At 55.5% G+C, this 12572-nt stretch overlaps 2 protein-coding genes across 3 annotated transcripts in view; both read right to left on the bottom strand.

The window, feature by feature from the left end:
• Positions 1 to 5257, bottom strand: part of SFN (stratifin) — an 8961-nt gene extending 3704 nt beyond the window's left edge. The window contains exon 1 of one of the 2 annotated variants that reach the window (XM_029946412.1): positions 5175 to 5257. The gene's annotated coding sequence lies outside the window, so the exon portion shown is untranslated. The remainder of the gene's footprint in view (positions 1 to 5174) is intronic. The other variant, XM_029946411.1, reaches the window with a different exon arrangement.
• ZDHHC18 (zinc finger DHHC-type containing 18) overlaps positions 3353 to 12572 on the bottom strand; it is a gene marked incomplete at its 5' end in the record, with an annotated part of 24142 nt that continues 14922 nt past the window's right edge. The window contains 6 exons of the mRNA XM_029945866.1: positions 3353 to 5274; positions 6146 to 6258; positions 7646 to 7748; positions 8273 to 8321; positions 8441 to 8578; positions 10389 to 10538. Coding sequence (XP_029801726.1) covers positions 5157 to 5274; positions 6146 to 6258; positions 7646 to 7748; positions 8273 to 8321; positions 8441 to 8578; positions 10389 to 10538 — 671 coding nt within the window. The remainder of the gene's footprint in view (positions 5275 to 6145; positions 6259 to 7645; positions 7749 to 8272; positions 8322 to 8440; positions 8579 to 10388; positions 10539 to 12572) is intronic.

A 12572-nucleotide genomic window follows, 5' to 3' on the forward strand; every position in this document is an offset into this window, starting at 1 on the left:
AAGAGGGAAAGGAAACCTCTTCACTCCTCCCCCTCCCCTGCTGAAGCTTAGGGGTTGACTCTGGGAGCCAGGCTGCCTGTCACCTCCTGCCCGCTCTGGCCTGTCGATCCTGACTCAGTTCCTGTCTCAGACACCTCCCTTTGCCTCCAGGCCTCTGTTTCCCAAGTCCAGGAGCCCAGGCAGGCAGGAGGCGGCAGGCCCCGGCAGGGCACGGAGTTCCACCGTCAGCCCTGCCTGAGTCAGCAGGACCGGAGCGGAGGCTGCGGCGGCTCCAGGGGGGCTTTCCTCATCTTGCCTGCTACCTCCCCATCCTTCCCTAGAGCATCCATCCCGCCAGCAGGTTCAAGGGCTCTGGTCCACCCCTTAGCGGGTAATCCCAGGCTTTGAAGGGCTGTGGCACAGAGAGGACAGGGCTCTAAATGCAGCAGGAGGGATTCTGGTTAGGTTCCAGAAAGAATCTTCCTACACAATTTTTTGGAGCCTTGGAATGATCAAATTAAACAGGTAACTAGAGGAAGCTATGGGACCTCTCCCCCTGGTGAGTCGTAAACAAGAGTTCAGTTATCCAGCCAAGAGCTCACTCTACTAGTTACCTTTGGGAGGAAATATTAGATTAGGTTTAAGTGACTCAGCTGTCCTGAGTCCTTTTCTCCTCAAGGCAATGTTGTTTAGAGTATCCCACATCTCCTAGGCCCGTCCAGTCTAGGACATAAGTGTGGGGTTTGGAGAAAGAGAATGGAATAAGGTCAGGCTGTGGGACTGCATCCCAATTCTGTTATAAGGCCTCGGGCAGGTCCCTTCCTGCCCCCGAGCCTCAGTTTCCCCATCAGTACAACAAGGCCAGGGCAGATCATCTCTGATGGCTATGAATAACATCCTCTGATTGGGTTTCTCCTTCCAAGAGCCCCTCCTCCCGAAGCAGCCCTATTCATTCGTTGGGCAGCACAGAAGGGTCAGGGGTTGGGGCAGAGAGGTGTCCAGCTCCTAGATTTGCTGCCTTATCAGCTGGGAGAGAGAACCTTGACAACTGCTGTGCCTTCCTTGAGCCTCAGTTCCTCCTCTGAGGAAAGGCTGACATCACCTGTCACATAGGTTTAGGCGAGAAAGCAGGCCCGGCACTTGGCTCGCCCTTGCTAAGTGGCTGCTGGAATTAGTTTTCAGCTCTTAGCATGCTGCGCGAGCGTCTCCGCGCCGGGCAGCAGCTGGGGAGAGGAAAGGCTCCGTGGGATTGGTACCCTGGGCTGGGCTTAGTTCAGGGGGTGACAGTCCTGGCTTGGGTTGGGACTTTTCAGAGTCGAGCTCAGCTAAGGCTTGGAGGCCTCTGGCACTGAGACCAGTTCTAGAAGGGCAGAGCAAAGAGGACACTGGCCACTCTTCCCATGTCACTTCTGGCTTCACTGTGCCTTTTTTTTTTTTAAGTCTCCAGGATGGCGCTGAGCACCTGAAATGGAGCTGGCAGCAAGGACAAGCCAGATGTTCTGCACATTCATCACAGGCCTCACCCCTGGACCCCGAAGAAAAGGTGGCACCAGACAGCCAAGGATATGGCAAGAAGAGGGAATCTTTATTTGGTTAAAAAAGGTACAGGACAGCAACAAGCAGTCCCCAGCCGTGGGCTCAGCAGCCGTCCTAGGCCCGGCCCGGCCTCCATGAGCTCCTCCTCTGAAGAAAGCGGGGCTGTGGAGCCAGCCAGGCCCCTCAGTGCCCGGGGCAAAGGGGACAAAGCATCCTCCTGGCGTCTCACCTCCTTGGGGTAGTGGGGATGGAGGGGGCTGTGGGAACAGTGTCGGAACCGGTTGTGCTTAGAACAGTCACCTAACTTGTTTGGCAGCGTCATCAGCCGCCAACACCCCCAGAGGCTCCCGAAGGAACCTGTTCAGCCGCACTGTGGCTCTGCCTGACTCGGGGAGGGGGCTGGCTGTAAGGCAAGATTCCTTACAGATCTGGGGAAGGGGAAAGGAAGTAGAGAAGGGGGCGAGTTTCCGCAGTATCACCGTGCTGACAGCTGCGGTATGGCTTTCTACGCTCTGGCTGGCATGGAGTGGGGGTGGGGGCAGAAAGGCCAGCCCCTGCTCGCCCCCTCCGTGGGGGGCTCTAGAGAGCTCGTGGGCAGGGCGGGCTTGGGGGCAAACCCTGTAGGCACGGATGGTGGCAGGTGGGCCACACAGGTTAGGCAGGTGGAGGTGGCGGGTGCCGGGCTCCCCTCAGGCCGCTCCTGGAGAGGCAGAGAGCAGCAGTCCTCAGGAGGTCCTTAAGCCCCTGCACATACTGGAGACCCCCGCAGGCCAGCAAAGAAGGAGAAGAGAGATGGTTAGCGGACAGAGAGGAGAAAGGAGGCCTGCGCGGGCACCTGCCTCTTCCCAGCAGAAGGGCTGCGGCTCGGGCAGCAGGCAGTGAAGCAGCAGAGAACGCGGGCAGGGGACAGCTCAACAGCTCAGTAGGGATGGAAAGCCAGGACACAGGTGTTAGTGACTGCGGGCTCCTGCACACTGGGACGCCACCAGAACAGGCTCGAGCGCCTCAGAGCAGGTCCGCTGCCCTCTCCCCAACCTCACCCTTCACCTCCCTCTCCAGTGGGGGAGCTGCTGTGCGTGAAGCTACTTCCTCAGTCCAGAGCAGGGCTGGGCTCTCAGGCCTGCCTTCACACCCCGATCCTCCTGCTTGGGGGGACGGGGAGCCCTGGGGGCCCTACCACCGCCAGTGCACACACCACACCACACACCAGACAGATGAATGGGCTCCATGGGGTTGGCGAGGCATGCGATGCGGATGAGATGGTGTGTGAGGGGAGGAGGCGGTGCTGGCTGACGGGGGAGACACGGGCTTACCAGCTAACCCTCTGCAAAGAGGCCTGTTAGCTCCCCTCAGGCTGTACAGGAGATGGCAAAATCCTGACAGGTGTCCTCCTGGGGGAGATACCAGAGAGGTGGGCCAGTGTTACGAAGTGTCGGGCTGGGCCCCACTGCTCAGGCGGGGCCGGGGGCCGGGGCGGGGTTCTGGCTCACAAATTGCAATCTGCGGTCTCCTAGACACTCGCTTAGCTGAGCGGTCACTGGGGGTCAGCGTTAAGACAGCAAGGAAAAAGAACTTGGGAATCTCCAGATCCCCAAGGCAAGGGAAAGTAGAGGGGACAAAGAGGGGACAGGATGGCCTCTTCTTAAACACCTGCGGTGGCCACCTTACTCAGCCTCCAGCAGACACTCAGCCAGGAGAGGAGACCTTGGGCCACATCCCTGGACTTCCTGCCTTCTGTCTCCCCAGGAAAGACCCAAGTTTGTCTGAAAGAATAGAGCGCTTCCCGTTAGGAGCCTCAGCAAAGAAAGAGCAAACAAAAACCAAACCAAAGCAAATCAACTCTTAAAAACAAAAATTTTATTACAAGCAGAAACAAAGAATACTGGCTGAAATAAAAAGGCGGGTGGGCAGCCCCTCCTCTAGCCAGCCCCCTCCCCACTTCCCAGTGCCCCTGGAGCATGGCCCAGGGTCCTGCTGCTTGGGGCAAGGCTGTTTCTCCCAGAGGGAGCCCTCTGCAGCTGCCGATCCTCAGCTCCCTGTGACCCCACTAGCTTCTGCGGCAAGGAAGGGCAAGATCGAGGACTTTCTATGTCCCTTTCCAAGGGCTTCAGCCCACTTGAATAGCCAAAGAGGGAGATGGAATAATCTCCTATGTATTTGGACAAGAAACTACAGTTCCCAGCAGAGAAGAGAAATCCTTCGAGTTTGGGGCCTGGATTTGGGCCACCCTTCACTCGCTGCTTGGCCCACCCTGTTCCTTCCTCGCTTTTCTCTGGACGGAGTCCTCCAGTTGGCACAGAGTCCCTGCTCTCTAGCCGCTGGCACCGGGTCCCATACTCAGGCTGGGAGGAGGGTGTGCAGCTCACAGAGTGGCAGCCACTCCCCACAGCCATTGCCCCATCCACCACGCCCAGCCTCGGCCAGTCCGGGCAGGTCCCAGGCTTCCTGATGTCCGAGGGGGAAGGCAGGATAGGAGGCTGGGGGCTAAGCTGCAGCGGGGAACTCAAGGGTCCCTTGTGATCGAGGCACAGGCTCCCTGTGGCCGTGGCTCAGGCTGACACCCGAGGGGGATGGCGGGAGGGGCAGCCCAGGGGATGTAGGGAAGCGGGAGCCAGCCACATCCATACAAGGGCACACGCAAACACACACACACACTCACTCACAGCCAGATGTTTTCTTATAAATTTATAAAAACCAACTTGCCTTCTGCTAATCTTTAACCTGGCACTACACAGATAGCAATGCGGCTGACTTTTTTTCTTCCATTTAAAAAATGCTACGTAGAAAAGAGGTCTATAAAATTGTGCAAAATACCCAGCATTAATAAACCCGTTTCAAGTATTGCCAGCATGAATATAACCTGCCCAGCCCAAGAACTGACTTGGGAGAGAGGTGGGGGGCGGGGAGGGGCAGACCAGGTCGCTTAGAGAACCCTCCATGGGGAGAGAGAGGGCAAGGCCCCACTTCCTAGTGTGCTGTTCAGCAGTTGTGCAGGAGCTGAGGTCTTGGGGGCGTCGCTGGCTGGTTTAGCCTCCTGTGACACGGGCTGTCTCCCACCCACCCCCAACTCTGCCCTCTCTCTCTGGAACCCCAGCTCCATCCTATTGGCCAACTCCATACAACAAAACATAAACGAGAGAAAGAACGATCTTCACGAAAAGAATGGAGGCGGCGACAAGCCACAACAGCCCACGGAGGCGTCCTGTCTCCCAGCCTGCTGTCCAGAGCTGAATGCTCTCAGGCCCCGCTTCACCCCCAGGACCCCAGCTGGGCAGAGCCCACCAGCTCCCCCACCTGGGAGGTATTGCACTCAGTCTGCACCCTCATTCACACAGGGCTTGACCTGGCAAGGCAGACTTGGCATGGTCCCCTGGTGGCCTCTCTCTCCTGTCACTCCGCCACTGATCAGTAGTGGGGGCGGGGATCCAAGGGCCGAGGCTGTGGGAACTTGGGTTTGGGGAGCAGAGGGTACAGCCATGGAAGTGTAGGGAAAGCCACGCAGGGTGGGAAATAAATACGAAAGAGTCTTTGGCGGCTCTGTTTCCCTTGGGTGGAACAGGGAGGGTCCCAGCAGGTGTGGAGGGTGGCAGGTGAGTGCAGAGGGGTGGACAGGCCAGCGGGTGGCAAGTACTGAGCCCAGTTCAGGGGTGGCCTCCTACCATGCTGGCGTCAGGCTTGGCTCCAAAGGCTGGCTCATCGCTTCTGATGGGCGAGGGCAACACGGTGTCTGACTGCACAAATCCCCTCCGGTCAATCAGGCTTCCAAAACACAAGGTTGGGGAGGGGTGGACATGAGGGCCCTGCCGAACACCAGTGGTCCAGGCCCGGGGCTGGATGGCACAGTCCACTTCCCGACCAAAGAAAGACCCAGCCCTAGAAAGCCTCAGAAAGGGGAGCTGTGCTCCAGCTGGGGGGCTCAAGAAGGGCCCTTTCTGCATTCTGGACACCTGGTGTTTGGCCTCCAGGTTTATTGACTGTTAATTCACACCAGCCCATTTTGCTGTCTGGCTGCTGTAAAGCCAGGCCGTGGGCGAGGGGAAGAGCAGGATGAAAGGGCATTTGGAGATAGTGCAATTCCCACCATGACCTACCTCCACCCCCCATTGCAAGGACGACAAGCAGATGAGGCAGAAGCGGGGGACAGTGTGGGGGAAGTGTCCACCGCAATGGAACGCCTGTTCTGGCACTCTGGCGCCCCCTGGTGTGAAGACAGAATGGCACTTCCCAGCAGGGCTGCTCCACCCGGGCTCCTCCGCCAGGAGGGAGGATGGAGGCCCCACCCAGTCCAGCCATCAGCACCAGAGGGGAAGCGTTGCCCAAGCGTGGCCAAAACATTAAGTGTGGTGATCACCGGGGAATGAGATTACACGTGATATTTAATACTCTTCTTTTAAATATGTTGTACTTAAAGGTTGTCTACAATGAGCCTATATGATTAAAAATTACATTGAATCTTTTATGTGATAAAAGCCTTGAGTGCATTCTGCAGGGGATGGTGGTGTGGGGAAAGGTCTGCTGCTTCCAGAACCTCTTTGAGAGGTGTGGACTCATAGGCCTTCCCCCCCCCCCCCGCCACCCCCACTGGCTGGGCCAGGCCCTTCGACCACTCCCCTGCACACCTCTGGCTTACCTGGGAGGTAGGGGGCCGCAGAGCACAGCACAGCAGTTGGTGATAACACTTTTATGGCTGTAGGGATTGATGGAGGCCTCACCGCCCCTCTTGCTGGACCACGAGCCTTTGATCTGGCGGGAGGAAGGAGGTCTGAGTCAGGTCCCTCCTTTTACTTTGATTTTCTAGGATGGAGCTCTAGAGGCTGTGGAGAACTGGTGAATTCTGAAACCAATTCTGGATAGACTATTGGAGGGGACAGGTCTTTAACCCAGGCTATTCAGGGAGTGTGGGGGGACTGCTGGGTGTCGGGGGCACCTAGCAGAGAGGAGGAAGCCCTAATCAGGACAGAAAACAGCGCAGAACCAAAGAGAAGCTTCAATAGGAAACTTTCTGGGTGCATTCTCCCTCCTCTGGCCAGCCACCTATAAGGGGAGGAAGGACAAGGGGACAGGGCTCAGGCCGACCTGGCTGTGAACCCTGGCCCGGCCACCGACACACTGCATGACCCTGCACAGACCACTTCTCTGAATCTCAGTCCTCATTTGAAAAATAGGGAACTGTGATAGCATCACTGGAGCATTACAAGAAATCTGGCCATCTCTAGATTTGTAAGGCGGCTATCAGAGGCACTGAGTTTAGCAGTGAAGGATACCGGCTTGACTTTAACCCAGAGTTTTCCAAACTTATTTGGCTACAACACATCTTTTGTGCTTAACCCCTAGTAACATCCTGAAGAGCCAGCACCCATGAAACTGCCTTGGGAGATGCCGGCTGATGTCATTTCTGCTCTGTACCAATCACTCAGCACGTGATATCCCATCATGAGTGTTAAGTTCTGTTTCCCGGAATGAGAAGCTGAGGTCAAGAGATGTATTTTCTGTCGGTCATAGGCCTCTGAGCAGTATCTGATGGTGGCCCTGGCACAGATGCTCTCATCTGCTTTTTTACTGTTTGGGAGAACAAGAAGGGGGTCAGGTCGGGTCCGAAGCTGGGCACACAGCAGGTGCTCAAACAATGCTTGCTGGTGAAGGTCTGCAAGGCAGCAGGTAGGGAGGGTTGACAGAGCCTCGCCGTCCCCCTCAATAAAGGGTGCCCAAGGGGCACCCTGGGAAGAGTCACATCTCTTTGCCTATATGTGCAGTGTGGTGGGGCTTTTGGCCACAACCCTGACTCTGTCCCTTTCCAGCTGTGTGACCTTGGGGCAAGTCACTCAGCCATCAAATGGGAGAAAAAGCATCCCTGTTCCTTCTGCCTCAGAGTTGGCAAAAGGACCCAAAGAGATGATGGGAGCTGAAAGAACTCTGGAAACAGTAACACGCGGGCCAAATGTAAGGACCGTTTGGGCACTGGGTCCCCCAGGGCCACGCCGTGGGCACCGGAAGGCAGTCTCACCACCGTCTCCACCCATGTTACCTCAGCAGCCCAAAGGGCGGGCTACACTGCGGCCTCTCCAGGCCCCCTCACCCCTGCCTCCTCAGGGCCCCGCCCAGGAGTGGAGGTTGCGCCAGCCTTACTCACGTCTTCGTTAGTTGTCAGGTTGGAGGCGACGAGGTAAGTATGAAACCCTGAGAGGCCCAGGATGGACCAGATGGAGAAGAAGCAGATCACCAACTCCAGCACAGTGAGCAGGGCAGTCAAGGACCCACACGGGGGCAGGGCTGGGGGCCTCCCCTGCACCCGGGGCCCTGCCAGGCCCAGCCTTTCTCTTTCTCACCTATCCTTCCAGGAGCTATTTCCCCAGAACGGAGATGGGTTTGTAGCCTTCCCACGGCCCCACCACTTCGCGGCAGGATTACCTCCTGAGCCCTTCAAGAGCAGGGCGGGTGATGGACATCAGGGGGAGGTGAAAATGTCAGGCACCAAGGACAAGGACCCCGCACAAGATGCGGTCCGGGTTGCTTGGTGTCTTAAGGGAAGACTGGGATGTGGCTCCTGCAAGCTCTTGGCCTCCCGGCCCTATGGTCTAACTGTTGAGGACCAGCTCTAGCCTGCGCGGGAACAGAAGCAGCCAGTATGTGAGATTATTCTAGAGGACAGACACTCGCTCTACACCGTTCCCCTTGGATTACAGGATGAGGTGTGGGGACCCACCCCAGAGAAGGGGCTGCATTCCCACCAGGGTGCCTGTTAGCTGACAAAGGATATCTCGCTGGTGTCTCCTTCAAAGTGGAGAGGAAGTTGCTTCCCTGAGAGCCTGGGGAGGAAAAAACAGGACTAAGGCACAGCTCAGATGGACAGTGACCACAGCCCCTTGACTTGGCTGAGCTGGCCGGCCCGCCCCTCCCGTGCACCCCTGTCCCACCCCCAACTCACGCAGTGTCAGGTGGGTGACCACACAGGCGAAGATGAAGGCCGTCAGGAACGAGAGGGAGAGAATAAACGCATAGAAGAAGCGGTAGTTCCGTCTCCCCACACAGTTGCCCACCCAGGGGCAGTGATGGTCAAACCGTTCTGGAAAAGGGCCGGGGGAGACAGGTTGGTGCGCCTGGCCTACAGCCGGCACAGGCGTGTGGACGCCTCACGCCACACCCGGGTCTCGCTTCCCCTGCACTCTCTCCGCACCGGCCCATTCAGCCCATTCACAGCTCCTCCGACACTCCCTGCTTCTGGGCCTTTCTGCAAGCGTCCCACTGCCTCACACGTTCTTCTCTGTCTCTTCACCTGGTTAAGGGCAATTCCTCCTTCATGTCTCAGCTGCAAAGCCACTTCCTTAAGAAAGCCCCCCTCTTCTAGGGCACCTGGGTGGCTCAGTTGGTTACACATCTGACTTTGGCTCAGGTCATGATCTCACAGTCTGTGAGTTCCGGCCCCGTGTCGGGCTCTATGCTGACAGCTCAGAGCCTGGAGCCTGCTTCACATTCTGTGTCTCCCTCTCTCTCTGCTCCTCCCCCATTCACACTCTCTCTCTCTCAAAAATAAACATTAAAAATTTTTAAAAAAGGAAAGGAAGCCTCCTCTGATCCCAGTCAAGGTGAGGGGCCCTCTGTTATCCGCCGTTACTTATCTTTAGTGGCTCTTTGCCCATGTGTGTTTACATACTTATTAATAATTAGCGGACTGGCCAATTACCCCTGCTTGATTGTAAACTCCACGAGGGGGCCGGTGGTGGCCTCATACTGAGCTGAGTCCCAGCATCCAGCCGTGCCTGGTACAAAGATCCACAAAAAGTACTTGTTGCCTGGCCTACGACACTGGCCACATGCAACAAACAATGATCCCCATTCCTTGCCCTAGAACTAGAGGCCAGGGAGGGGCGGGGCCGCCTGTAACTTGTGGGGAGCTGGCATGTAAGGCCTGACCAGAGGGCTGAGCTCACACCAGCACTATGTCCCCGGGGGTGGGGTCACACCCAGACTGGTATCGAAAGTCCTCTGTGGGAACGCGGATCACAAGCCCACCACCGGCCTCACACCACGGCCAGCACCCTATGCAGGGCAGGGAGGTGGGTGGGTGGGGTGGATTCTCAGGGAAGAATAACGCCCACTGAGTCACCCCTCCGCTGCCTGCTGTCATGGGGTGTTCCCTACTGTTCTCTCACTCAGGCAGTGCTGAGCTTGCGTGATGAGCTCACTGCCCTGGGGACCTTGCCCAGTCACCATGGCTCAGCCCACCTGGATCCTCTCACATAGCGTTTCCCTTATGACACCCTCCCACGGGCACACCCTCGGTCCCCACCAGAGCTGCCTGGCCTCTGGAGAGCAAGAAAAGGAGACAAAACAGCCTCTGGTTCCCCAGCAACCACGGTAGGTGTGGGTCTGGAGCTTAGCTTCCAATCCTGGCTACATCCTCTCCACCTGACTGGCTTGAACCCAGATTCTTGTCTCTCCCAAACCCTGGAAATCAGATCAAAGTCATTCCGTACTGCCAGCACGGGGCCCCGGATGGTAAATCATTCGCTTTCTGGCCCCAAAGTATCTAGAATGTTATTGCTCTAGTCTCTGTTTCCTAGAAACCTGGACCTACTGAGGATCAGGCTGAGGACCAGGCTGAGGACCAGGCTGAGGCCCGGGAGAAGGCTCCAGGGCCTCTCTGTATCTGCCCCACTCTTCAGAGCTGGGAGAAAGGAATCTACCAATCCCGGGCTGAAGCCAAGACACCACTGATCACACTCTAGGCCTCTCCCTCAGAGCCCCTCCTCAGTCAGAGCAAATTTGGGGGACTTCCTGCCCAGCTCAGGCTGTTTCAGACACACCCCTGCCCCCGTGAGTGACTCCTCTGTCTCCGGGGCTCCCTGTCCCACTCCCTGTTGCCTCCCACTTACCCACACAGTTGTCGCAGACACTGCAGTGAGAGGTCCGGGGTGGCCGAAACATCTTGCAGGTGAAGCAATACTTCAACTTGACCATCTGCCCGTTGATCATCACCTCCCGGGTCCGAGGGGGTGGCCGGTACGTGGAACTGCCTGTGTTATCTGGGGGTGGGGGGACAGAAAGATGGGAAATGTCAAGCCCGGAGCCAGAAGCCCCAGCTGGACGGAAGCCACTGCTGCCTGGCAGGGACGAGAGAAGCCTCAGGGGAAACTGGCTCCTGGGCACCAGCCACTGGCAGCCCCGGGAGGGGACAGAGAGTAAGAGCTGCTACCACCTACTGAGACTTGCTGTGTGCCAAGCCCTGTGCTAAAGTTTTACCCACCTGCTCGCACACCACTGGTCCTGCACAACTTTGAGAAGGCGACTCTGGGAAGACCTGGGGAGGTTTATCTGAATCTAGTCAAGCCTAGACCTAAGTTCTCCAGGAGGTTCAGGGGATAGAAGGACAAAGTAAACGACACTATGAGAAAACAATCAGATCCAGAATGTGGGGCACCTACAAGACCACTGATCCTGATATCTACCAAAATCAATGTCACTTACAAACAAAGGGAGATGGTCCTAAATTAAGAGTCGTGAACATATGCAGTGCACGATCCTAGACTGGATTCCGTTCTGAATTTGGTGGGAAAGTGGTGAAAAAGGACTACAGATTAGAAATTTGGGAACTATTAATTTTCCAAGCTGTATTAAAGAAATTGGAGCAAAGGAGGAGGTTGTCTTTAGATTTTGAAGACATGTGTCAAAGTATTTATGGATAAAGCATCTATGATAGCTACAATTTACTATGAAATCATCTAATAAGAATTATAAGGGGGCGCCTGGGTGGCTCAGTCGGTTAAGTGACTGGCTTCGGCTCAGGTCAGATCTCACGTTCGTGGGCTCGAGCCCCACGTCGGGCTCTGTGCTGACAGCTAGCTCAGAGCCTGGAGCCTGTTTCCAGTTCTGTGTCTCCTTCTCTCTCTGCCCCTCCCCCTCTCATGCTCTGTCTTTCTCTATATCAAAAATAAATAAAAGCATTAAAAAAATTAAAAAAAAAAAGAATTATAAGGGGGTGCCTGGGTGGCTCAGTCGGTTAAGCGACTGGCTTCTGCTCAGGTCATGATCTCATGGTTTGTGGGTTCGAGCCTCGTGTCGCGCTCTGTGCTGACAGCTAGCTCAGAGCCTGGAATCTGCTTCAGTTTCTGTGTCTCCTTCTCTCTCTGACCCTCCCCTGCTTGTGCTGTCTCCCTCTGTCTCTCAAAAATAAATAAAAAGCATTAAAGAAAAAACAAAATTAAAAAAAGAATTATAAGTATAGGGGCACCTGGCTGGAAGGGCAAACAACTGTGGATCTCGGGCTGGTGAGTTCGAGACCCACAGTGGGTGTAGTGATTACTTAAAAATAAAATCTTAAAAAAAAGAATTACAAATATATATGACACAAATAAAATACACTAATAACAATTAAATCTAAATGATGAACATGCACAAATTCATCATATTGGGGGCGCCTGAGTGGCACAGTCGGTTAAGCATCTGACTCTTGGTCTCGGCTCAGGTCATGATCTCACAGTTTGTGAGTTTGAGGCCTCCATCTCGCTCTGCGCTGATGGTGCGGAGCCTAATTGGGAATCTGTCTCTCATTCTCTGCCCCTCCCCTTGTGCTCCGTCTCTCAAAAATAAACACTTAAAATAAAATTTTTTTTAAAGGTTTAAGTAACTTGTGCAAGGACACAAACTCATATGCTGGCAAGCAGGAATCCAAACCCTGGTCTGTTATATGCAAAAGCCCACAATTCTACCTACTGAGTGAGCCTCTTGGTCCCCCAGGCCTCAAAGGACAAAATCCCCAGGGCAGTGGCGCCGTTCTGGACAGAAATCTGGGAGTCACATGAGGCTGCCTGTGATCCCCAGCCCTTAGCACTGTTCCCAGCCATCACTTCTACTGGATCCAATCCCCAGATAAAATCTCCAGTTTGGCCACTTGCCTCCAGTGATTACTGAGCGTCTGGCTGGTGCCAGGCACTATTCTAGGCACTTGGCATCAGTGAAACAAACAGACTTGTGTCTCACATTCCAGGTACCATTTATCTTTCTTACTAGGCTGTTCGCCATCACCCCAACCATAACATGTTTAAAATGGAACTAAGCAG

Source organism: Suricata suricatta, chromosome 8 (assembly GCF_006229205.1).
Source record: "Suricata suricatta isolate VVHF042 chromosome 8, meerkat_22Aug2017_6uvM2_HiC, whole genome shotgun sequence".
Lineage (NCBI taxonomy): Eukaryota > Metazoa > Chordata > Mammalia > Carnivora > Herpestidae > Suricata > Suricata suricatta.